Source organism: Chaetodon trifascialis, chromosome 14 (genome assembly GCF_039877785.1).
Source record: "Chaetodon trifascialis isolate fChaTrf1 chromosome 14, fChaTrf1.hap1, whole genome shotgun sequence".
Taxonomy (NCBI): Eukaryota; Metazoa; Chordata; class Actinopteri; order Chaetodontiformes; family Chaetodontidae; genus Chaetodon; species Chaetodon trifascialis.
The window spans coordinates 26520474-26547500 of NC_092069.1; the positions used below are offsets into that span (position 1 = coordinate 26520474).

Consider the following 27027-nt stretch of genomic DNA (forward strand, 5'->3'; position numbering starts at 1 on the left):
CCGCCGCTGATTTCCGCGCGCAGTCACCCGTGCGGTCACTCGCCACCGTCGTGACTCCTAATTGTTTCCTGGCAGGGTTGGAGACCACCGGGGAAAAGGCTCATATGAGTGCGCCTCCGCTGATCCGTGCGCCCAGCCCGCTCCCGTTCTCAGGGGGGACAAACAACACCAACACCGGCACCGGGGGAGGAGGAGGCGGAGGAGGTGGAGGAGGAGGAGGTGGAGGAGGATGTGGCGGTGTGATCTCCTTCCACATCCAGATCGGGCTGAGCCGGGAGCCGGTGCTGCTGGACGCCGCAGAGCTCAGCCTCAGTCAGGTCCGGGAGGTGGCGTGCTCCATCGTGGACCAGAAGGTAACCGAGCTGGACCAGGTCCTCCTCACACCCCCAACTCCTGCACAACTTCTAATAATGACACACAAGTTAAAGCGGCTTCAGCTTTCAGTGCTGAGTGCTGGTGCGTTCAAGGCGCGTTCAGTGTTTTCTGTCATAAAGACCAGATTTTCTGTTTGCTTTGGTTCCAATCTGCCAAAAAAAAAAAGTCATTCCTGCAAAATTATAAACAACAAAGAACAAAAAAGCACAGTCAGTAATATGAGCTACGCTGAGGAGAAAACAAATTAAAGTAAAATAAAATGACATCCAGCTAGCTGAAGAAGACAAAGGTCACAGCTGGATTCACCTGCTCAGGTGTCCCGGGCCAAAAACCAGCAGCTGGGCCCCGCATGCTTTCTTTAATCTGCAGGGTTTCCAGATTTCAGATTAAATGGATGAATCTGAAGTGAGCGGCTTAAAGACAGCAGCCTCCTTAAACGCCTCCTCCAGCACCAGCTTTCAGTCACTCATGGTGAAAATTCACTTTTTAAACTTGTGATGAAGGAGTAACTTAAAGTTTCACTCCGCACCTGGCTGCAGTGATGTACAGGTGTGCACCAAGACCCCATGACATCACCGCTGGGCGTGGTCACAGCTCATTTCTGACCTGCCAGCATCGCTGGTGGGTGTGGTTGGGTGTGGTCAGAGGTGAAGCGTCAGAGTCTGTCAGCCTGGTGTTCAGTTACTGTTTCACAGCAGGTAGAACGAGCCAATCGTCCTCTTCGCACAGTGACGGGAGCTGCGTCGCACCAACCGCGACACGTTTACATGTTCTTCATCTGTCAGCTGCTCCTCCATTTGCTCTCTCTGATCGATCGTATTTACTCTGAATTCTGCTTCTCAGACATGTTTGATTTTGTCACTTTTCCAGCTCGAACACTTTAGAGACTGAACAGATTTTAGGTGGAGCAACACTGACTCACACTGTCTGATATTCAGTATCATGAGTAGAAGCAGTGTGTGTGTGTGTGTGTGTGTGTGTGTGTGTGTGTGTGTGTGTGTGTGTGTGTGTGTGTGTGTGTGTGTGTGTGTTGGTGTATTAAGTCCTCTGTTTCTGAATAGATCAGGCTTTGTTCAGGGGCAGTGCCAAAGGTCTGACCAGGGATGACACAGGCCCCCACAGGAGTCAGAGGGTGATATTTAAGCTGGCTGTTATTTATTTCTAGAGAGTCAATCAGAAATGACAAAGAGATGCAAAACAAATCCAAAGTGACACAAAATGAGCACAAGCAGATGCCAAATGGCTACGAATCGACCGCAAAGAGGCTCAAAATCAGATGCAAGACAACTTCACAGAGATGCAAACGACAGCAAAGTGACTGCAAAGAGACTCAGACGACGACGAAATGACCACCGAGACTCAGACCGACCATGAAGACACTCAGACCGACCGTGAAGACACTCAGACCGACCGTGAAGACACTCAGACCGACCGTGAAGACACTCAGACCGACCACGAAGACACTCAGACCGACCATGAAGACACTCAGACCGACCGTGAAGACACTCAGACCGACCGTGAAGACACTCAGACCGACCACGAAGACACTCAGACCGACCGTGAAGACACTCAGACCGACCACGAAGACACTCAGACCGACCACGAAGACACTCAGACCGACCACGAAGACACTCAGACCGACCACGAAGACACTCAGACCGACCACGAAGACACTCAGACCGACCACGAAGACACTCAGACCATCCATGAAGACACTCAGACCGACCACGAAGACACTCAGACCGACCACGAAGACACTCAGACCGACCAGGAAGACACTCAGACCGACCACGAAGACACTCAGACCAACCATGAAGACACTCAGACCGACCGTGAAGACACTCAGACCGACCACGAAGACACTCAGACCGACCACGAAGAGACATAAAACAATCAAAAGATGTAAAATGACCCCTTTTTGTTGCCATATTCTGGTTCTATAAACAAACTTATGTGTGATCAGACCATTTCTGCTGAATTTGTGTGAGCGATCGCTGAACTCTGCACTTTCATGTTATTTCATCGTTTGTGTTTTCAGACTCGGCCTCTGATCGGATCCGAGCTGATGTTCGGTTTTAACGTGACATCTGGTCACCTCGTGCAGCGTCTGCTGTGGGGATGTCTGTGCTGAAAGCAATGATGTGTAGCTGATGTTTTCCTCTGTACAGTGTGTGTGTGTGTGTGTGTGTGTGTGTGTGTGTGTGTGTGTGAGGGGGAACAGTCAATACCTGACGTGTGGATACGTGCAGTGCCGGGGGCGATGCCGTCTATAGTAACACTCGCTGTCAGTCAATGACGCAGCTTTAGCCTTCGTGACCCGCTCGACTCATGAGACCCTCAACACACACGAAGAAGCACGACACGCAGCTCTCCTCCAGCTCGTTAGCCTCGTTAGCAAGACTGCTGAACGGTAGCCAGGGGATGCCTTTGGTTGCTTTGTAGCAGCGGCTGCTAACAAGTTTCGTGCATCGCTGAGCCCGACCTGATGTCACGTCAGGCCTGTGACCTGCTGCCGTTACACAGACAGCGTGTCCAGAGGCTGATCACGTGTTAATAGCATGTGCAGATGGATTTCTAAATGTGCTGCCGGGCGCTAAAGCGTCGGGTGTTAGCATGTAGCCGTCATAGCTACACCACAGCAGGCTTGAGCCTCTTCAGGTGATGAAGCTGATGGACAAACTCAATCAAAACCTGCATCTGAAGTGCGTCCTGATGGACTTCTGCTGACTCCTAAAGTCCAGCTTCATCTGCTGAAGCTGCAGCTTATTCTGAAACACTGTGAGATTTAGATTCAGGCGCCAGTTTTGCATCGAAACATGGAGCAAATTTTAACAGAATTCTGAGAAAATCTGCAAAGAAAACGCAAGTTAAGGCGTGTTTCCATCCTCTGCTGTGATGCAGATGTTAAGAGTTGATGAGCAGCTGGAGGTGCTAAAGACTGAAGAGCAGTCAGTCAGACCTCAAACAGCGACGAACACGATGGACTCGCTCACTTTTAAACTGCGTTCATGTGAGGAAGGTGAAGCCTCCTCATCACTCTGTCTCCAGCTCCTCAGCAGCAGCTTGTGCGACATTGAACTCATATTTCCGCCTCAGCTGAGCGTGAATGTGTAATATTTTCAGATTTCTTCTGCATTTCCACCAAAGTTTTCTCTGAAATGAAACGCCGCCGTGTCTGCAAAGGCTCTCTGCTGCAGATGAACACATGAACGCACCACAGTGCTCTGACGGCTCGCGGTGTGTTTAGCAGCGTTTCCCTGCGTGTGTGGAGCGTACAGTCTGCAGCCTGGATATCAGCGATCTGCTCAGCGTTACTCAGTGTGGTGACTCACTCTGAGGCTCCGTCGCTCGTCGTTCGCTCCATGAATTCTGCCTTTGTTCGCTCGCTGCTCGCTCTGCAGGGGTTTCTCTGTTTTTCTGGCTTTTGCTTCATGAACTGAGGCTGTTGCCAAGCGTTCCCCATTAAAGTGCACAGAAAGGCGCAGACAGTGTCAGCGTCCTCATGAATGTGATAGATGTCCTCTTTCTCACATGGAGTTTGTGAATGTGAGCTTGTGTTTCTCTCTTTCACAATGACGTTGTTATGAATGTGAAGCATCAAACCCCTCCGCGTCAGTAAGCCTGAAAAGATGATCTATTTATTGATTTATCAGGTTTCCAATCACATTTCAAGATCATTTTACTCAATGAATGGATTAAACATCTTATGGTTCAGAGGATTCAGGATCAGGATGGTATCAGAACAGGATTGGGACGGGACAGGGAGAGGGTCTGGATGGTTTGGGAACAGGAGTGGGATTAGGGATTAGGACAGACAGGGTTTGATCGTAGGACAGGATCATAGTGGAGACAGGATTCTGGACTGATCGGGGTGGGATCGGAATACAATCAGTATCTGGATGGGAGCTGCCTGCGAGGGAAAGTGAGTCGGGTTGATCGGGATGAGGGGCAGGACTGGGATGAGACTGGAAGGGGTTTGGGTTGGGATGAGATCGGGATTGGCTGTGACTGATTCAGCAGATTCACCTGTGATTGGATCACGCGAGGACTGGCGAGGGATGAGCGCTGGATCAGGACTAGAAGAGTCTTCTGAAGTCCATGACATGAAAGCAGCATGTTCACCCCGAATTAGAAAACGGTGGAAAACGCCTCCTTAGTGTGAGCGCACGCCAAAAATAGAGAAAAAAAAGACAAATTAATGCACATCGGTGTTGTCACGCTCCCTCTTACGCATATACAGACGCACCTCCACATGTTCACGACGTGATGCGTCCCTTTCCTCTGCGCAGATTCACTAATCGTCTCATTTCAGGTGAAAATCACCTCATTTTCCCATGTGTGACTTTTACACCTGAACGCAACACACACACACACATACCTGAAACCTGAGAGCCAGGACGCCAACGCCTTGACACCATGCGCCACACACACGCACAGGTTGTTGATTAAAGTGTTTGTTAGCAGGTTGTTGTTTATTCTGAAGAGGAATATAACGTACAGCAGGTCACCTGTACACCTGTTCACACACCAAACCAGTGTGACACCATCCAAACACACACCACTTAACACTCCAAATAGCACCAAATGAACCTATTAATAAAAGATGCGTGTGTGCGTGCGTGCGTGTGTGTGTGTGTGTGTGTGTGTGTGAAGGCTTTTTATAAATGTTCTTAAGGGTTTTCAGAAACTCAAACAAACATTTTCTCTGTGAAAGTTTGTTTGTTTCCTCCAAATATTTGACTGACAGATCCGAGGCCCAATCAGAGCTGGGCCTGGGACTTGGGCTGCCTGCTCATTGGCTGTTGGTGCGGCTGTGGTCAGAGCTGTGTGACGTTCGAACTGACCGGTCAGGAGTTTGCTGTTGGCTGAACACTGACTCTGATTCGGGCTGTGAAGTCTTTAAACTTGATTTTCTGTCAGCGAGCTGAATGAGGATCTGTGATTGGCCTGGAGGAGTCCAGGGATCCAGGGACTGAGACTCAGTGCGGGGGCCCATCTCAGTGACCTTCAGCTTCGTGATCCTCCGCACAGGAGAGAGAGGAGTGAGACAGGACTCTGCAGGCAGGATCAGAGCTGGACGAGGTCTGATTTTAGGAAATAATAGTGTTACAGCGTTCAGATCTTTGACTGAAGTGTGTGAAAATGTGAAAATACTGCATAACAAGCAAAAGCCCTGCACGGAAAACACTACTCAAGTACAAGTGTGTGAGTATTATCAGCGAAACGTACTTCAAGTATCAAAAGTAAAAACACTGAAAACCTGAGTGCGTCACTGGTTTAAACTCCAGTGTAATTACTGATGCATTCGGGTGTAATCAGATTTTTGCCCGCTGGACGTGGAGCTGGTTCACAGGCTGTTTGGTAGTTTATGTTTCAGAGCGAAAGTGAAATACTTAAACGAGCTGAAGTGGAATAAAAGCATAAAGTGGCATAAAGTGGAGAAACTCACCGGGCTCAATGCAGCCGATTCCTCCGTCATCCCAAAATGTCTCTGACTCCGAGGCTGATTCGACCTGCTGCTTCTCTGTATCCGTCGCCATTAGCTAACGTTAGCGCCTCTGGGAGGAAAAACAGATTCACAGGCTGAATTCATCTAAAGTTCATGTAAAAGAGTTTGACAGAAGGCAGCAACAAAACAGACAAACTGTGAAAACATGCACACAGCTGGCTAATGCTAATGCTAACGCTAACGTTAGGTGAAACAACAGAGTTAATGTTAATAATTATGATAATAATTATGACAGGAGGAGGACTCGCTGAGGAGAGTCAGTCTGTGTGTGAACAGGTGAGCACACCTTTCCCATTAACCTTGACGGAACAGCAGCAGTAACCATGGTAACTGCAGGCCTCCGCGTCAAAGACTAAAATTGAGACTAAAACCAGTTTCTAATCAAAAGACTAAATCTGAGCCGAACGCTGAGCAGCATCTGCGACAACAGAGAGTTTGTTTCCAGGGTCTCTGGAGGTAAAGAAAGACTGTCCAACACTGCAGCCGTCAGTGAACATCACACACACACACACACACACACACACACACACACACACACACACACACACACACACACACACACACACACACACACACCTCTGCCACAGTAATAATAAGGCTGTGTGTGCTGTGTTTCTGTTGGTAGCGGTTTCTTCTTGTTGCCTGGCAACTGATGATGATTGCGGCTGTGAAGTGTCCTTTTGAGGGCCATTATGAGACACACGCGCGCGCGCACACACAGGATGAATGAAGCAGAGGAGGACAGATGTGTGTCATTGTTCTCTCTCTTTCATCTCCTCTCTGTCCATCATTCATGTCTCTTTATTCATCTCTCCTTCATCTCGTTCTCCCTCTCTTCACGTCGCTCCGGCTACGTTTCCTTTCTCCTTAAAGATGTTTTAGATTTTTATTCTCGTCAACACTCAAACAGTGAATGCTAACTGCTAACCGCTAACAGTTCAGTGTGTGTGTGTGTGTGTGTGTGTGTCACAGCTGGTAGATCTTCCTCCTCTGAGCCATTGATCTCCATTAAAACACATCAATGAGCCTCACTGTTGTTCCTTCATCACCATGAACACACACACACACACACACACACACACACACACACACACACACACACACACACACACACACACTCACTGCAGCACCACATGTGGATTCATCCGCCGCTGAAAATAGTCCAAGCAGATGCTCTGTTTCGCCCAGTTTGCCTGCAGCGAGCAGCTGTTTGAGGACAGCTGGACGGTGTCACAGCTCCGCTGTCCGTCATCGCTGGAGTTTCACTGGATTCACAATCTAGCATGAAGTAGCATGAAGTGGAAATACTCAGAGGAAAGTACAAGTACTCTGAGACTCCCTGTAAGAAGTAGTCCTACACGTAGGTTGTAACTGTCCTACAGGTGTCTTGCTCTGTCTCAGGTTAATACTTCATGAACGCAGAGGACACACATTTGTCTTTGTCAGCCTCTGAGTCACACGCACACGCACACGCACACACACACGCACACACACACACACACACACACAGATATAACGGTATCTGCTGCTGTCACTGCTGATGTCACTAAGTAATGCTGATCACACACACACACACACACACACACACACACACACACACACACACACACACACACCTTTCTAAATGGCATCATGCAGCATGTCCCGTTGTCATGGTGACAGCTCTCTCTCATCACTGCAGTTTGGATGATTTTGGTTGGACGATTCTGTTTGTGCTTCGTCTGTAAAGTCTGAAAAACACATCTGCGGGTCTGACAGGAGGAGGCCTTCATGAGTGGACGGAGGCTTTTAGCTGCAGGGACGGTGTCTTCCTGTCTGTCAATGAGACACGTTTGTCTTCGCTGTGCTCAGAGTCTGATCGGGTAAATACACGCACTTCCTGTGAGGCAGCAGAGATCAGGTGCAGATGCTGTAAATCCAACAAGTGTTTCTAAAGCCTGTTTCACACATTAAAGCTACAGCTGTGCTGCGTTCACTGCAGCAAGACACAGCGAGACACAGCGAGACACAGCGAGACACAGCGAGACGTGCCAGAGAGCCAGCAGGACCTGGCAGAGGTGGCTCATCTGGATCCAGCTGATATTAATGTCATCCATCACACGTCAACATGTCTGCTGAGAAAAGCCTTCAGTTCACTCCGTCTTTTATTTTGAAAATGGCATCAACTGCAAAAGTTCAGAAAACTGCTGCATTAAACATTCAATGCGTTTCATTGTGGACAGTGTGGACTTTTAGCGTGTTGAAGGTGAACGTGGAGCCGCTGCAGCTGCGCTGAGAACAAGGCAAGAAGCAAAGTTTATCAATGAACTGATGAGAATCAACAAGCTGAAGGAAATCTGACAGTTTAATCGCAGAGGAAATGAGTCTGGGTTTGAAATGTTAAATACAGTAAATGTCCTCGATATGAGCCTAAATGTGAGTGTAGATATCCTGAATCTAAAACTGGCCTAAATATAGATTACCTGAATGTAAACATAGAGGTTTATCTACATCAGTGGTTCTCAGCTGGTCTGGACCCTCAATCAGCCCTTAATGACAGCAAAAAAACCCTTTCAAAATAAAAGCACAGGCTTTTTTTAAGTAACTTTTTGGTTTTTTTGGCCGCAGTTTTGGGTCTCGACCTGCCAGTTGAGGATCACTGATGTAGATAAATGTAATAAATGGTCTGAAACGTGTAAAATGCTTGTTTCCTGTCGTGTTGTTATCAGTTTGTACTGAATCTGGACTCGTCTAAGCCTTAGCCTGTAGGTCCCAGGCATCGCCATCAGCAGGCGTCCATTTGGAAATAAATACTGACGCAGAGATAAAAACCTTCTTTGGTGTGTTCAGACTCACTGCAGCAGCTCTGACTGTGATTCTGACTGCTGGGATAAAAGTTCAGAGAGTTACAAGAGATGAAACCATGAATGTGCTCCAAACGGTTCAAGGACGGCTCAGTTCACTTTTTGTCTGCTCTGAAGAGGCGCTCAGGCTGATCGTACAGGGATGATAAGAGGTTTAAATACCGAACAAAGCAAAAGACCCTCACTCTGCGACAGGAAGTCGGCTCTGATGATCAGGCCGACGGCACAGATGACACAGGTGTCAGCATGAAGCTGATTAGTTTCATTTAGAAAATCATTTTTTGTACGAAAGTTTTCTGAAATGTTAAGTTTAAACATGTGAAATCATCAGAAGTGAAATCTGCATGAACATAAACACCCAGAGGTCCGTTTGACATGTTTTCTGTACACTGGAAGACACGTTACGGAGGCAAAAAGGGCATGAAGACACAGGAAGTGACATCAGGACCTGTCAATCATTCAGTTCACACTTTGATGAGAAATGAGTTTTTACCAAGACTCCAACACCCACAATGCCTTGCAGGTTCAGATAGGGAGCTGCAGTTTGATATACAGTACGTTCAGTACAGGAGGTATCGAACTGAGGAGAAAGAGACGAAGGAGGAGGAGGAGGAGGAGGAACCAGCCTTGAGTTCCTGCTGCCATGACAACAAGACGAGCACTGCTGCTATGGTGACACCACACATGCACACTCATGCACACACACGCACACACACACACACACACACACAAAGATGTATCTATGAAGTGTATTGTTGAGGATCTTATTGAGAAGCAGAGAGAGAGATGAGGCACTAAAGAGGAAGAAGGGCGAGAGACTACCGCTCACAGATGGACTGTGAGAGAGAGAGAGAGAGAGAGAGAGAGAGAGAGAGAGAGAGGTGAAGGTCTAATGGATGAGAGCATGAAAAGTGAAGAGTCCCCTCCTCTTCGTCATATCATCTGCTTCCTCCATCACTTGATTTGTGTCTGTTTTTCATGGATGTAGCTGCTAGCTAGCTGGAGAGCTACGGAGGAAAGATGGCGGCTGAGTTTTTAGAAGGATTAACGTGCTGAAAGTCTTCCTGTCACTGCTCAAACGTCATATCTGCCAATATCCACCAAAACCAGACCTGTGGAAGCACTGGGTGGATGGATACGCTGCTGTTTGTCAGCAACTAGTTCCACTATGAGACCAGAGATTGTGTCATTTCCTCTGCTTCCCCTGCTCCATCTTTGTGCTAAGCTAGGCTAACTGCCTGCTGCGTCCAGCCCTGCACTGAACACACACACAGCCTCACACACACTCCTCACGTCCTGTTGGAGGGTGCTGAAGACAAACTGACGGCCTCCTTAATTCAGCATCAGGATGATGTTGTTGTTGTTGTTGTTGTTGTTGTTGTTGTTGTTGTTGTTGGACATGTGACAAAGAGGAAGAACACATCAGACCTGCCAGTTTCATGGATAATTACCACAGACGTTACCTTTAACGTTATCTCATTATTGTTAAACTGTTTGTTGCTAAATCGTTTCCTCCCGCTCTGTAAGCAAATGTTCTGAGGCCCAGAACTGGTCCACGGTCCAGAGGTTGGGAACCTGTTGTTACTACTACAACTGCAAACGCAGTAAAATTACTATTAATACTACTAGTAATTGGAATATTCATCGTAGTGAAACACTTTTTCCTTCGTGTGTGTTTCATGTTAATGTTTGTTTGTATGTTTCGTTGATGTTGTGTGTGTGTGTGTGTGTGTGTGTGTGTGTGTGTGTGTGTGTGTGGTCGATAGCAGTCTCAGCGGTGCTCTGCCGTTGTGTCGCTCGTTTCAGTGACGCCTCATCGATTTTTAACATAACGGCGAGCTTTAACTTCCTGTGGTTCCTCTCCACTGCGTGTGTGTGTGTGTGTGTGTGTGTGCGCGTGCATGCTCTTGTGCTTTTGTCCTTGTGGTCTGAACCTGACTGATTAAACTTAAAACCCTGATCTCAGATCAGGCTGCTCAGCTCGAGCTGGTTTCTTCCTCACCTGATGAATCCACGTGTCCAGAACAGTCATACCTGAATGTTAGAGGACGATGAATAATGTAACAAACCGAAGCGGATCCTGTGAATGTGATGAATTTCCAGATAATGTAAAAGACCTTCAGCTTCTTCGTCATCACTCCATCATTTGATTGGATCGTTGAAGCTGAAGCTCACGACATGAACACGTTTTCCTGCTTCGTCATTGGTCACTGTCTGTAAATGTACCACATGAGTGTTTCTGTATTCATTTATTCTGTTAGATTATTCTGTCCGTCACCTCCTGATGATCATTTGAATGATTTATTCATCTGCTGATGAAGAACAAACCTCCTCGTTTCTCTTTTCCTTCTCTCTCTCTTTTGCTTTCTCACATTTGCTTTATTGGCACAACCATAATTAAAGAGCACATTCAGTGTGTATTAATACTCACACGGCGGCTGTGTTTACAGTAAAAGTACAACGGGTCGTTGTGTTTGTTCCTCCAGTCTGGACTGGATGCACAGGTGACGCCAAAATATGAGACACAAAAATCCAAAATCGTGTTGAACAAAGTGGAAATTCATCCAGAAAAAGAGTGAAAGTCAACTACAACTCCCACAATGCACTTCAGCCACAAACATCCAATCACAGAGCTCTAAATGCTCTTTGCCGAAACCTGATTGATTCAGTTCAGTGTTGGATGATATGGAGCTCTGTGCTGAGCGGTGGAAGAAGTACTCTGATCTGTACTTCAGTAAAAGTACAAAGTATCATCAGCTACATGTACTTGAAGTATCAACAGTGAAAGTAACTGTCACCTCTCTCTGATACATGATTCTATACTAATATTCATATACAGTTAGGTAGTTCAGTCCAGTGGGGTCCGACCTGTGGCTCAGGGGTCACCAAAGGGTCACCAGACCAATGAGAAGCGTTAAATGTCAGAGACTGGAACACGACGAGGAGCCACAACTAAACAGTGTAGTACTTCAGTGTAGTACTTTCTTAGTTTGTCATATTTGTCTAAAAAAGTAATTAATGAGTACTGATGTTGTACAAAAAGTACGATATCAGCCTGTGAGATGTAGTTTGGTAGAAGTACGAAGTATCACATAATAGAAATACTCTAATGAGTGTTTGAGTCACCTGTCATTCAGTCCTCCAACTGGCTTCTTGTCTGTATCAGCAGCAGCTGAGGCTCATGGGTAATGTAGTAAACTGAAGCAGAACATTTAAAGCAGAGCTGGAGCTTCGTCGGATAAAACAGTCCGTTCCGTCTTCTCACGGCTCCGTTCTGTGTTTCAGATACCGGAGTGTGTTTTCTACGGGATGTACGAGAAGATCCTGCTGTTCCGCCATGACCAGAGCTCGGAGAACATGCTGCAGCTGCTGCGCTCGGCCTCTCAGATCCAGGAGGGCGACCTGGTGGAGGCGGTGCTGTCAGGTAACGGAGGCCGGGCGGGGAGACGACGTCGGCTCATTGACACGACCCGCCGCCACGTGAGCGTGAAATAAACCGCTCCTGAAGTACATTTAGACAACTCATCGTCCAGAAAATCCTCTTTTTCCAAGTCAGATCTGACAAATCCTGCAGATCGACGTTAAAGTAACCTCACCTCACCCGGAGACATGAAAACAGTCTGAATGAGGCTTTCAGAGTACAGGAACCATCAGTCAGCCATAAAGGACAATCATCAAATTTAGACTTCTGATTAGTTCAGCTTTATGGTCTCTGTATGCAGTGAGAGCCAGCTCAGCTAAATGTAGTTCAGCATGTAGCCAGATTGAGCAAACAGTCGTAAAGATTCATATAGAGACACATAAAGATAAAGTAATTTACACAGTGAACAATAAACCACAGCAGTGAAGACGGGATATAGCTGTGATATGATATATGTGATATGATATCACAGCTACATCAAAAAAGACAGAAACATCTGGATTATGTTCAGTAGAAGAAGAAGCAGATACTATGATACTTCCTGTTTTTATAAGCAAAGTGTGACAGAGCCTGTACTGCACATGTGTACTTTTACTAAGAAATTGCTTTTTTACTAAGGAGTGCAGGACTTTTACTCGTCTAACAGTATTTTTTTCACTACTTTTACTTCTTCCACCACTGAACAAATCCCACGAAAAAAGAGTAAAACACCTGAAAGAGTCCAGATGTGTTTGGTAAAGGTCTCGTGTGTCCGTCTGTCTGTCTGGCCGCCGTCCAGCTCAGGACTCAGGTGTTCACGCCGAGCTACGCTACGCTACGCTAACGGTCTGATAGCTGCTGCTTCTTCATTTCCTGTCACCTCCCAGTACGCTGTGTGTGTGTGTGTGTGTGCGTGCGCGCCTGTGTGTGTCTACATTTGCATAATGGCCGTCTGCATTTGTTCTAATAAATGTGTTTCTGTGTGTATTTCCAGTGTGTGTTCATTGTGTCTATTTATGATGCATGCTTGGATTTTATTCAGTTCTAGTTAAAGTTCAACTGCTGAAAGGAGCTGAAGTGGACAGAAACAGAAGCACTGGCAGAAATGTAAGCGAGAGACGGATTTTAAGCCGTTAAAGACGTTGAAGTGTCATCTGAAGTTCGAGGATTTGAAGAGTCACTTTAAGGACAAGGACTGAAAGGAGTAGAAGTGCTGGCTGAAATTTAAACAAACGAGACGTCGCCATTAAACAAGCAATGAAGTGAAAAACTGAAAGTGTCAGCTGAGGCGTGAGAGCTCAAAGGTGTTGAAGCATCGGTTCGATTTGAAGTGCTGAAAGGACCTGAAGCGTCATTTAACTGGCACATATAATTCAAGCAGCGGCCGATGAAGTTGAAGCCGTGTGAAGTGAACGTGTGAACGGAGTTGAAGAGTCATTTGAAGCACGATGACTGAATGAAGTTTCAGCGTCGAGTTGAAACAGAAGCTCTGAAGCAGAAGGAGGAATTAAAGCTGAAGGAGCTGAAGAGAAAAAGGAGCTGAGAGCAGTGGAGGTGTCGAGCCATGAGCGCTGAATGCTGTCGAAGTGTCATTGGAGGTGTAAGCACTGAAAGCAGCTGCAGATGTTCTTCTTCTTCTCCTCGTCTTCAGTTTTACTCACATCTATTTTTGTCCCTCTTCTTCGTCTCTTTGTTTATCTTCTTTTTGTTCCTCTTCCTCCACCTTTTCTCCTCGTCCCTCTTCATCACCTCATGCTCCTCTGAGATGTGTACTTACACTCCTGCAGTGGGACACGATGTTCCGACTCCTTTCACCCCCCCACCACGCTCCTTCTTCCTTTCCTCCTCATCCTCGACTCCGTCCTGATTATTTTCCACCTCATTTACAGCCGTCACCTCTTTCATGACTCCTTCCTTCCTCTTCATCCCCCATCATTCACCTCCTCTACCTTCTCTCCTCCTCCTCCTCCTCCTCCTGCTGACACTCGGTTAAAAACACTTTCGTTAACAGCTTTCTGCCAGTCCCAGCGACAGCTCCAAGTGTGGAGGAAACAAACAGGAAATTGACTTTGTGCGGTGTAACAGGCAGCTCCAGCCAAGCGAGCTGATTGGTCACAAACGACCTGTAAAAAAACATCCTGATAATTCCCAAAACACTCATGCCGACAGGTTTTATTGGCTGTGATTTCAGCCGGGGAGCTGCTTGACAAACCTCCTGTTTTTTAATCAGCTCACATGCTGCTGACGGTGGTTTAAATCCCAGTGAAGCCCGAGGATGACGGGACTCCGCCGCACCGATTCTCTGACTTATCGTCTTCATTAAAGTTTGTCTTGGAGACAAACATTCAAATTCAATAACCAGCAAATAGGAAATAAATTAAATGCAGAAAAATACAGAACAAAACAAATCAAGGACACGTACGAGCATCCAGGTAAACACCCATGATCCATAATTACAGTTAAATGGTGTTTTCCTAAAATCCAAACTGTTATTACAACTGTGAAAGTGAATTTTTTAATCAACGCCGTGAATATCTGATTCGGTGCTTAATAAAACCTGACGTGCTGAAAACCAAACAAACATGGACGCCGCAAGTCAACCGAAGTTCAACGCTCAGGTGAATTAAACCCCAAATTCAGTGGTTACGACCCTTCACCCCCACAAGACTACGAGTACAGCCGTCTTCAACTCTGAGGACACGAAGGACTTCCTGTCGCTTCCTGACCAGTGCTTCCATGCTAACAGTGACACGCTGACCAGTGCTTCCATGCTAACAGTGACACACTGACCAGTGCTTCCATGCTAACAGTGACACACTGACCAGTGTTTCCATGCTAACAGTGACACGCTGACCAGTAGCACCAGGTGACATAAAAGATGAAAACATGGCTGATACTTTGTGGTTGGTGATCATGTGGAGGAAGGAAAGAGTCTTCAGGAGCTCAGCGATCTGTTTGCTGACGTATAGAAATGATCCTGATCCTGGTCCTGATCCTGATCCTGATCCTGGTCCTGATCCTGATCCTGATCCTGATCCTGGTCCTGATCCTGATCCTGGTCCTGGTCCTGATCCTGATCCTGATCTTGATCCTGGTCCTGATCCTGATCCTGATCCTGATCCTGGTCCTGATCCTGATCCTGATCCTGATGAGTCAGCTGAAATGTTCAGCTTTAAACCTGACTGAGCTAAACGTTCGACCTCTGACCTCCGGGCTCGGTGTGTCAGCCAGCTGCTGAACGTTGATGTCTCATAATTAAAGTTTAGTCTGCCGTTGCACACAGTTGTCGAGCTAATCAACTAAAACACAAATCTAATTATTAGAACCCGACTGTTCCACCGCTGCTGGTTCTCAGCTTCTCCACCCGCAGTGTTTGTTTTGTGGTTGCGGGTTAACAAGCCAGCAGCGAGCGCTCCTTAACACTCCTAATTCCACCACAGAGAACACACACATAAACACAGGCGTTTATATTCAGACAAGGACTACCTAGGATACCCTCACACACACGCACACGCACGCACGCACACACACACACACACACACACACACACAAGTCATTTTCTGAAGCATATAATAACAGTTTGGGAGCTTGTTCAGACTTCCAAACGTATGTTGGCCCTCCAAACAAAAGGCATAAACAATAATTTGAATAAATGGAGGTAATTTCCTGCAGCAGAATGTCTAATCAGAGCAGTATTCTACTGGAGGACCACAGCACAGGGCGAGTGTGTGTGTGTGTGTGTGTGTGTGTGTGTGTGTGTGTGTGTGTGTGTGTGTGTGTGTGTGTGTGCGTGTGTGTGTATGTGTGTGAAAAAGAAAACCAAACAGCGAGAGAGATTTGGGAATGCATGCAGAGAGAGAGAGAAAACGATATCTCAAACTACCCATCATGCCTTGCCAAGCCTGCTGGCCAACCAAACAAACACTCGGTCCATCTGCGCCCGCTAAGAGCCTCTCATACCTCCAAAACATTTACAAAATACCCGCTAACAACCCATTCATTACTCTTTGTCGTTGTGTCCCTCGCCCTCCCCTCTCTCTCTCCATCTCTGGCTCGTTAAAGGATAACTGGATATATTCTACATTTTTCTTCCTGTCAACAAACCTCACGCTAACTGCTAACCGCTAACAGTTCAGTGTATCACAGCTGATAGATCTTCTCCCTCTGAGCCATTGACCTCCATTAAAACACATCAGTGAGCTCACGTGAACCAAATGTGGATTCATCCGCCGCTGAAAATAGTCCCCAGCGCCATTTCCTGCTGTTTGCTTGGACACCAGACCAAAATAAAACATCTGGGCTCTGTCTGAAAGTACGCGAACATTAGCCAAAATGCTTCTCTACAGCGTTCAAGAACCACTCAAGTTTGTTGTGAAGTAGCTCAAACAAACAGTTTAAAAGTGGCATTGAACGTCTGCTCAGACGGGTGACCTCGTTCAGACGTTCTTCATCACCTGACTGCAGTCACAGTGTCACTGTGGCAGACGAAGCCTGTTCCTCTGCTTGTGTTTGGTGCAAAGCCACACTGATGTTCTCACTGATTAAACCTGCTCGGCTCGACTTCATCTATTCTGAGAATTGTGTGTCTGCATGTTCCAATAAGAAGGATGAAGGTGCGAGTTTTCCAGGCTGAACAGGTGCAACAAAGCAGACAGAGTGTGAGGGGAAATGTTAATGAGGACCGGTCTGTGCACCCCCACTCAGTCCTCACAGGAGGTCTAATCAGGCACAGTGAGTGAAGACACCTGTGCAGGTCTGCCGTGCCGGAGCGTCCTCAGCCAACATGCAGCGTTTTCTCGTCAAATTTACAAAAGGGTTTTACAAAAAGACATCTTTAACTTCTCAAATCATCCATCCTTCAAACTTCAGCACTGATACCTGAACAGGTAAACAAACGTAACAAAATGCAGCACTTTGCATCCAAAACCCGTCAACCTGCTCCAAACGTCAGTGATGTCACCAGTTTGAGGCTGTGCGCAGAAAAACAGATGCTCACCAATCAGAAAGGTGTTGATCCCAAACTGTCCCAGCTCGACTGAGAGCTGTCTCACCTGAAACCAGGTGCTGTTTTTCAGCCGAGTCATTCAGTGTGACTCAGGTCCTTTAGAGTTTCAGTTCATGTCCGAGCAGTGAAAGGACTTGAAGCGTATGTGCGGGTGCCTCAGCTTCATGTACGAATGCATTCCAGAAGATTCAACATTTGAACACTTTGAGCAGAACTGAGCTGATCGTTTTTCCGCCATGCTCACGCAGGACGCTCGACGCCCTCCTCGGCGTCGTGGTTGCGTCAGCGGGAGTTCTCGGTGCTGCAGGAACACCCTGCTGGGTTTTTGTGAAAACAGCTGGAGAGGGTTGAGGCTCAGATGGCCATGATGGCGGCCGGCCCAGTCACCCCAGATCAGCTGCTGCTCGTCTCCGAGATGATTTAAAACAGAAAAATGTCTTCAGAGTCTGTGACGGGTCTGTCAGCTCTGCGTCAAAGTGTGGAAAACTCCACTGTTGTTTCGGTGGAATCGTCCTGTTTTCCTTTGCTCTGGTTTTCTTGTTTGTTTCACTAACTTTGAGGTAACCGATCACCTTTGATATAATATACTGATTTCTGTTCACACATGACATTTGAGCTCCTTCCAGCATCTACACTTGAACATTTCCCCTCATTTCACCGCTTTCTTGGTCTTCTGGTTGCTGAGTTGTCTTGTCCCCTGGTGTCTTTTAACTGTCTGCAGCTTCAGCCACAGTGGAGGACTTCCAGATCCGTCCACACTGTCTGTTCGTTCACTCGTACCGAGCTCCGGCCTTCTGCGACCACTGTGGAGAGATGCTGTGGGGACTCGTACGCCAGGGACTCAAATGTGAAGGTACGAACTTTCCAATGTCGTTTTTCTGCTTATGAAGCCCAACAAAGACATTTCTGTTCACGAGTGAGACACTGGTCCATGAATGATGCTGTTGTCTGTCTTTCTGTCCAGGCTGCGGCCTGAACTATCACAAGCGATGCGCCTTTAAGATCCCCAATAACTGCAGTGGAGTGAGGAGGCGTCGCTCGTCCAACGTCTCACTGACTGGGGGGCTGGTGAACATGGGCCGCCCCCTCTCTGCTGAGCCCTCACCCCCTCACTACACGGACGAAGCTTTACTGGTCAGTAGACTGGAGCTCAGGCTCAGTATATAGTGTACAGATCCATCTGCAGCCTCCAGCTGAACTGCACCAGATCGGACAGAAGTGACTGAAGTTTGTAGATAGCAGGTTTTATTAGCGCAACAAAGCTAATTAACGTTAGCCTGACAGAAGCAAAAATCAAAAAAGGTTCTTAATTATGCACTTTATTTGTTGGTGGTGATGATTAATGTGTCATGCTACAAGATGGAGGCTAAAGCTAACGGGTCCAAGGTTAAAGTCTGTTCTTTTGATCCACAAAGACGACATGGAAGTAAAGGCACAATGCTGAGCTAGTTAGCCGTCATACTTAGAGAAGGTGTGAGGAGGAATGTACATACTTTTACTTTGTTCTGCCCTTCCTGTGTTTGGATGCTTCCTGTAGAGAAACGTACTCAGCAGTATGTTTAAAACAAAGTATTTTCCTTTAGACAGAAGACTTTGAAAATGAGGGTTAACTGATGAAAGAGATTTGAGGTCATCGGGGTGTTGAAGTGATGAAGAGCCAGACAGACCTGCTAACGTTAGCCTGTGATATCGTAGCACGCGGGATTAGCTGTGGTTGATCCACTAGTACACGTGTTGTACCAAGTACTTCTGGGTTAGTTCACTGCTCCAGGTATTAAGCAAGCTAAGCATGCTAATGTGAATGACCTGCGTTCTTTTTCCTGTCTTTTGTTGTCTCCGTCCAGTCTCCAGTCAGTCCCAGCATGGAGGTAAGTCCTCCACGTCTGTCCGTCATGACACTCTGAGGATTATTACACACATGGGATTTCTAATCAGATGATTAGATTTTATTTCCTCCATTATAGTTCAGCTTTAGTTCGTCGTGTTGCCCACTGGTCTGTTCAGTAGTTATAGTTTTTATCATGAATCTATCAGAGGCTCGATTCAAACTTGTTTCTAAACTAAAGAAATAAGAAAGATATTTTTTGTCGTAGTGATTTGAGATTTTGGGTTTAAAGGCTGGAAATAGTTTAATTTTTCTTCAGTTCATCTGAGAACAATTTTTCCACCTGACATGTAATCACGGCGGAAAATGAATGTCGGCCTGCAGCTGATTGTTTACCTGCCATTTCCTCAGGTAATCAAGCATCACCTGGAACCTGTTCTGAGCCTCAGTGATAGTTCAAGTGTGTTGTAAATGAATCTACTCCAGCAAATCTGCTCTTTTGGGTGAATTCGTCCGGTGATGTCTGACTGCTCCACCTCTCCTCACAGCAGAAGAGTCAGTTGGATTACTTCCCAGGCAGAGAGCGGCGCTCCAGCTCCCAGTCGTACATCGGCCGTCCCATCGAACTGGACAAGATCTTACTGTCCAAGGTTAAGGTCCCTCACACCTTCCTGATCCACTCGTACACCCGACCCACCGTCTGCCAGCACTGCAAGAAGCTGCTGAAAGGCCTCTTCAGGCAGGGGCTGCAGTGTAAAGGTGAGATCTCCTGCTTTTACTCTGCACCACAGCTCTGCTGCCATCGCCTGCATGCTGCACGCTCACCTTCGTCAAAGTGTCGGACAGAGCGAACAGCGTCCTGATGGCTCATCTTAGCAGTGCAGCTGAAAATTCAGGGAATTTTGATGATGATGTTAAATCATTTCACTCTTTCTGGTTCAGAAGCTTAGAGCTCAGAAATATCTTTCATATTAGACGATGCTGAAGTCGAGCTGGAGGAGGAGAACCGTTCAGACGAGGTTCTCCATCCTTTCACTTCACTTGTGTGCTGATTTTGTAAAACACATTGTGTGATATGACGCCGCGAGTGAAAGAAACGCGATCAGACTGTCTTTCAGCGGATTCACTGGCCCGCTGAAGAGAATCTGACTCGGGTGGACGTGTGCGTCCTCCTCTTCGGATGAACGACCTGATGGCTGCTCTCCCTCCTCCTTTCTACCTCAGACTGCAGATTTAACTGTCATAAACGATGTGCTCCCAAAGTGCCGAACAACTGCCTGGGAGAAGTTTCCAAAAATGGAGGCAAGTTTCCTCACCTGAGCCCTACACACACACACACACACGCACACACACACACACACACACACACACACACACACACACACACACACACACACACACACACCCCTGCACGCATGAAGAACCTCGTTGACTTCTGTCCGTCCCTTTGAACTGCAGAGCTCCTGAGCCCGGGGGCGGAGTCAGACGCCGTCATGGTGGAGGGTTGCCTTGATGACCATGATGTCGACAGAGGTGGCGGCCTATTGGATGACATGGATGAAGCGCTGACATCAGAGGGGGGTCTCCTGCTGGAGGCGGGGCCCAGTGATCTGTGTGACCTGCACGACCCCGACCTGGATGAGTCCAACCGGGCCATCAGGTACAGAAATACACACACAGACACACACACACACACACACACAAGAACATGGGTGATAGATTGTGCTTTGTCCCGCCCCCGGCAGCCCGTCCACCAGTAACAACATCCCTCTGATGCGAGTCGTTCAGTCCGTCAAACACACCAAGAGGAAGAGCAGCAACGTGATGAAGGAGGGCTGGATGGTCCACTACACCAGCAAGGACACCCTGGTACTCCACCTGTCTGTCTGTCTGTCTGTCTGTCTGTCTGTCTGTCTGTCTGTCTGTCTGTCTGTCTGTCTGTCTTCTCGTCCACCTGTCTGTCTGTCTGTCTGTCTGTCTGTCTGTCTGTCTGTCTGTCTGTCTGTCTGTCTGTCTTCTCGTCCACCTGTCTGTCTGTCTACCCGACAAACCTCAAACACTTTAAATAAAAATGAATTTCAGGTTGTTTTTAGTTTTGGTGAAAATCATCTGTGAATGTGAACAAATGTGGCAGTTAAGTAGATGTGATGAAAATTGGGCCTATTATTCATATTGAAGTATGACATTAATGGACAAAGTCATACGGAAGCCCACAGAGGTCAAGTGAGACAAAAACTTTCTGAATCTGATCTCAGTGGTTTTCTCTGCTGAGTTCATGATTTGGAGAAACAGGATGAGAAAAATTTGTCAGGTGATTATTTGTTTGTTTGTTTGTTTGTTTGTTTGTCAGGATCATTTTTTAGTTGTTTGTTGTTGTAATACTCATTTCGGCCTCAGGGGGCTGAAGAGCGCCGCACAGAGGGGAGAAGTTTGATGATGATTCTCTCTTTCTTTCTTTATTTCTGCTGGTTTTTGTGCTGCTGCGGATCTTTCTGACTGACCTGAGACTTTCATGAGTTTTCCTCAACAAACGTGTCATAAAATCCGTTTTTCTGTGCGAGGTGCTGCTGCTCTCCTTCCTCTTTCTCCTACTGTCTCATCTGACTTCTCATGTCTTCTCCTCCTCCTCTTCTTCCTCCTCTCCATCTCTGCGTTTCAGAGGAAGAGACATTACTGGCGGCTGGACAGTAAATGCATCACGCTGTTTCAGAACGACACAGGAAGTAAATACTATAAGGTGAGACATTTTCGTCTTCGTTGGGTGAGACTTCCTCTTCAGTTCAGACTGTTGTTGAACTCTGAGCAGATCTCTTTAACGCACCTCCACTAACATCCTCAGAGAGTCCGTCCTCAAACCGATGTCAGCGTTTTGACGTGATGTCTGTCTCATAGCAGAGTTTCAGGAGAAGTAGATGTTTGTACTGCAAAGTGCGTCTCCACAGAGACGTACTGTCAGGGACAGACAGGGACAGTTGACTCACAGTTTCTACACGTCAGTCTTTCTGTTCTACAGCTGTTCAGTCGTTAACAATAAGAAAGCTAAATTCCTTTGAGCTTTTCAAACGATGGGTTCTTGGTTTTAGACAGAAGACAAAAGCAGCTTCTCGTTTCCAGCCAGAGATGCAGATTTAATCAGCTGTAGCTGGTCAGCTAATGAACTCCCTGAGGTTCATGGCTGAATAGGGTCCTGATGGCTACATACGGGATATAATGCTAACAACGATGCAAATAAGGTTGAAGCTAAAGCCCGGGCCCAGCGCATACATGTCCATTTCTTTGATGAGCCCCCGACTAGAGGATGGGTCAGCACCAAATACATGTAGAACATCAGCATCACTAGATGATGATCCATGCAGAGGAAATGGAAATAAAAGGGCTGTGTTGTTGCCTTTCTGAGAGAGTGCTGGTGTTTGCTCCTCATCCTCCGTCGCTCTTGTCCCGGCAGGAGATCCCTCTGTCAGAGATCTTGTCTCTGGAGCCGGCTCAGACTTTCTCTCTGCTTCCTGATGGAGCCAATCCTCACTGCTTTGAGATCGCCACGGCGTCGCTGGTTTACTACATCGGAGAGAACCTGCACCGAGCTGAACCATCTGTGACGGGCAGCAGCATTCTGGTGAATAACATGATGCTGCATTCAAAGACAGCGTCCTCGTCTCTGTGACCACATCCAGAGAGTCCGGCTCTGAGACAACCCACCGAGCACATGCAGAGTCAATCACTGATGACTGGTTTCACTGGTTTCAGGTCAGCGGGGTCGGCCAGGATGTGGCTCGGATGTGGGAGATGGCCATCCAGCACGCTCTGATGCCGGCCGTGTCCACGGGAATATCCCACAGCTCTCACCACAGCGGACACAGTAAGACACCAGTTCAGTTAATTTTAGGTTAAATTTCATGGATCATACACAAGCACAACATTCACTCAGACTGCACTGACCTGTTTTCTTGATCCCGCTTCACTTTGACAGCTTGTGAAAGCGAGTCGGGGTCTGAAGCTAAACCCCAAACTAGTTTCAGTCCTACCTTTCAAGTCAGAGCTTCATTGTCTCGATTAAAACCTTCTCACTGCAGTCAAAGCAGTCCATATACCCACAGAGTGCCACAAGGCTTAATTCTGGATCCACTACTTTTCAGTCTGGATGGTTGATGAGGGGTCACGTTAGTGAGCACGACGTTGCTTTTAATCACTATGCAGACGACACCCGAGTCTATATCAGGATCCTGATAGCATGAGCCCCCTTTTGGACATGTTTGTGTAGCTCTATCTTTTTATACTTTACAGTTTGAAGCCTCACAGCAGGAGGCTCATGGTGATAAACAGGTGTGTGAACCTGCAGGACCTTCAGTTACCCGTCAAACTGGTCTCTGTTACAGCACAGACCTTTACATGTGTCCTCAGAAAATGACATTTTCAGCCTCAGTCGCAGCTCACATGAAGATCTCCAAGTTTTCAAGCACACCAAATTTATCGGGCTGAGCTTTGTGCAAATGTGTGTTAAATAATGCACAAGACGTCTAAAATATTCACGTTTGATCAAGCAGTGCTACCATAAAAGTCAAGGAAACGCCATAAACGTCAGTGGAGAGCTGGAACAACGTGGCACACAATAGACTGTCAGACGTTTAGCAGGGTTTTATCGGCCTCTGAGCCCGTCGAGGGGAAACTGGATGTCAAGAGGTTATTTCACCTTCATGGCAGCCGTCACTACGGCAGAGGATCTACCTGGAAGGAGACGTAAATGTCATCCTTACATTATTCCGCCTGTGAAAGCAGAAACTTCCAGCTCAGGTATTAACGCTCATGTTGCTGCTGAATACTCCTGCAGACTCTCAGCGCCGTCGACGCCCACACGAAGCCCATCAGAGATATTTCAGACCTCCGCTGACGTCAAACTGATCATGACTAACACTTCACTGTGGTCCCAGTGCCTTCTCTGACTCTGCGTGTTCACCTGTGGGGAGCGTGCACTGAAATAATACAGCGTCTCCGCTGCCAGAAGGCTTCACATTCCTAACATTTATTACGAGACGCACAGTAAATACACCGCTCACACAGAGTAAATATACAGCTTCAGACGCTTTCACAGAAGCTCTGGGAGCAGGATTGTCACCCAAAACAGTTTTTTAAAGGTCAGTTTAATTAATCTGCACGATTCTCTGCTCTGAAATAAGACGAGTGTCACGCGTCGGAGCTGATATCATTGATTGTGTGAGTTTCTTTAACAGTTTGAACTCTGATCATGTTTGTGTCTCATCAACAGAGGAGATTTCCATCAGCATCTCTGTCTCCAACTGCCAGATTCAGGAGAATGTGGTGAGAAAACACACGCACACACACACACGCACACGCACACACACACACACACACGCACACACACACGCACATACACACACACACACACGCGCGCACACACACGCACACACACACGCACACACACACGCACACGCACACACACACGCACACACACACGCACATACACACACACACACACACGCACACACACACGCACATACACACACACACACGCGCGCACACACGCACACACACACGCACACACACACACACACACGCACATACACACACACACGCACACACACACGCACATACACACACACACACACACACGCACATACACACGCACACACACACACACACACGCACATACACACACACACACACACACACACGCACATACACACACACACACACACACACACGCACACACACACGTACACACGCACACAGTGGGTATGTATTTGCAGGTATAACCATTTCTGCCATCTGCCGTCTCTCTCCAGCACAGGGATTTACATACCCACCTAAAAATATACAGTGATATTTGTCATATTTGTGAGGTGGAGGAAGTATTTATATCCTTTCCTTAAAAGGTTTTAATACCACAGTATAAAAATACGCTGCTACAAGTGAAAGAAAATGTTCCTTCAGTAAAAAGTATAGAAATATAATCAGGAAAATAGAAACTAATCGATCGATTGATCGATTGGTTTGGAAACTTTGTGAAAACAGTGAGAAATGTGGTCACGATGAGCCCAAAGTGATGACAGACACATCAGATCATTGAGAGGAGAAGCAGCCAATCAGACATCAGAGAAGATCAAACATCACATGATTCCACAGCAGAGATCAATAAACCATTTGAACAACAGGTGATCGATGGTTTCCTGTCAATCCACTCATTGATCGATGGACTCTGTCAGGACAAACTTCAGTGAGGAAAGAAATGTTCAGATTTATTTAAATGAATTATTTACATAAAAGCAGCAGCACTCGAGTATACAGTGCAGAAAGTCCTTTACAAGTTCTGCTTTCAAAACTTCAGTAAAGTAAAAGTACAGAAGAATAACAAACATGTACTTAAAGTATCAAAAGTAAAAGCATTGATCATTAACAGATCAATATGTGTTATTGATCTGTTAATATGTAGGTGGTGCGTTTAATCTGTGACAGCGGATCGTATTTAGAGGCTGATCAGATGTAAGTTTGAGTATTAGTACTCTGGAGCTCTTGTACTGCAGTATCTGACTCCAGGCTGCAGTTTTAGGAAAATATCAAAGGATTCGTTTGATGGTTCGAAGGTTTCAGGGAGTAAAGCGTCTTTCCTGGTGGAGGATGAGTTACAGATGCAGGACCTTCATGCCGATGCTGGCGTGGAGTTAAAACGCAGTTTGTCGTCCACTTCCTGCTTCGTGCCTCAGACGTTCGGCCGATTCGCCTCAAACACTCTGCAAACTCATGCAAATGTGAGAACATGGAGTCCCGTTTCCACCTCACCGTCTCCAAGGTGAGCACGTCCTCGAGCACCTCGAATGGAGATTACTGTGATTACTCACTCAGCCATACGGTTTCCATGGCGACGGATGGTAATTAGGCAGCGGGCTCGGGGAGGAAGGTTTATAATATTGTATTTCTGTCCTCTTTGCTCGAGGTGTGATATTAGGCTGTCAGCTAACAGGGGAGAGAAGGGAGACGTGATTGCAGACAAGGAGAAAATATTTAGCAGCTTTGGTGTCAAAGCTGTGGCGGATCACTGACGCCGAGGAGGTGCACTGAAGGAGGCGCACAGCAGCCTGCGCAAAGTCCACCGGGGACGGGTGGATGCGGCTCCGTCCGCGGCCTCACCGTCCTCCGTCAGAGGACGCCGGCAGGCCGAAAGGTGTGACGGTCAGAACCTGAGCTTCAGGTGTGTTTCCAGCGTCGCTTTAAAAGGCAGTTCTTTGGTTCAAAGTGGCCTCGATCACAGGAAACCATTCGCTGCGTTTCCACCTCGTAGACCTGCTCCCTCTGACCTCTGACCTCTGACCTCTTCTCCCCAAAACTCTCGTCAGGCCTCCTCGTTTGTCCAACACGTGCTTTCGATCTGCATCGTTTCCTCTCTGAGGGTGAATCTTACGTTCCTGTCCTGTTCCTCAGGATATCAACTCCGTGTATCAGATCTTCCCAGACGAGGTTCTCGGTTCAGGACAGTTTGGCATCGTCTATGGAGGTAAAACACACCTGTGATTCATTTATACCTGCAATGACAGATTTTTTCTCCTGGACGCCGAGTGAGATTTTAACAACAAACTGGGAGGATTTTGAGAAAAAGTCACAAATATTTGGAGGAGAAAGCAACATTTTCAGAATAAAGACGTAAGATGAGCAAATAGTTTGATGTTTTCAGATGATCAAAGTTCAGCTGAAGCCCAGACAGGAAGTCTTCATCCTTCAGTTCATCACACACACTCAGCATCAACACATCTGGAGATACGAGCTTTTCACTGGACAGGAAGGGCAGGACAGACTGTAATCTGAAAAGTAACTAGTAACTAAAGCTGTCAGACATTGTAATGGAGTAAAAAGTACAACATTTCAGCGACAGGATTAAGTTGCATTAAGTGGAAATACTCAAGTAAAGTACAAGTACCTTGAATTTGTACTTCATTACAGTACTTGAGTAAATGTACTCAGTTACATTCCAGCACTGGTAACAGCTGGATGTGTGCGTGATGCTGATGTTTGTGTGTGTCCATGCAGGTAAACACAGGAAGTCCGGCCGCGACGTCGCCATC

The 27027-nt window shown here is 46.9% G+C and overlaps 1 protein-coding gene across 1 annotated transcript in view; it reads left to right on the top strand.

Moving 5' to 3' along the window:
- Positions 1-232: 232 nt before the first annotated feature.
- prkd1 (protein kinase D1) overlaps positions 233-27027 on the top strand; it is a 37243-nt gene continuing 10448 nt past the window's right edge. The window contains exons 1-15 of the mRNA XM_070979084.1: positions 233-353; positions 12013-12151; positions 17855-17986; positions 18098-18267; positions 18978-19001; positions 19507-19717; positions 20183-20260; positions 20417-20618; positions 20704-20827; positions 21618-21695; positions 22404-22571; positions 22703-22814; positions 24219-24271; positions 26390-26462; positions 26993-27027. The exon at positions 26993-27027 is cut by the window's right edge and continues 72 nt beyond it. Of these exons, the coding sequence (XP_070835185.1) occupies positions 12037-12151; positions 17855-17986; positions 18098-18267; positions 18978-19001; positions 19507-19717; positions 20183-20260; positions 20417-20618; positions 20704-20827; positions 21618-21695; positions 22404-22571; positions 22703-22814; positions 24219-24271; positions 26390-26462; positions 26993-27027 (1575 nt within the window). The 5' untranslated portion in view covers positions 233-353; positions 12013-12036. The remainder of the gene's footprint in view (positions 354-12012; positions 12152-17854; positions 17987-18097; positions 18268-18977; positions 19002-19506; positions 19718-20182; positions 20261-20416; positions 20619-20703; positions 20828-21617; positions 21696-22403; positions 22572-22702; positions 22815-24218; positions 24272-26389; positions 26463-26992) is intronic.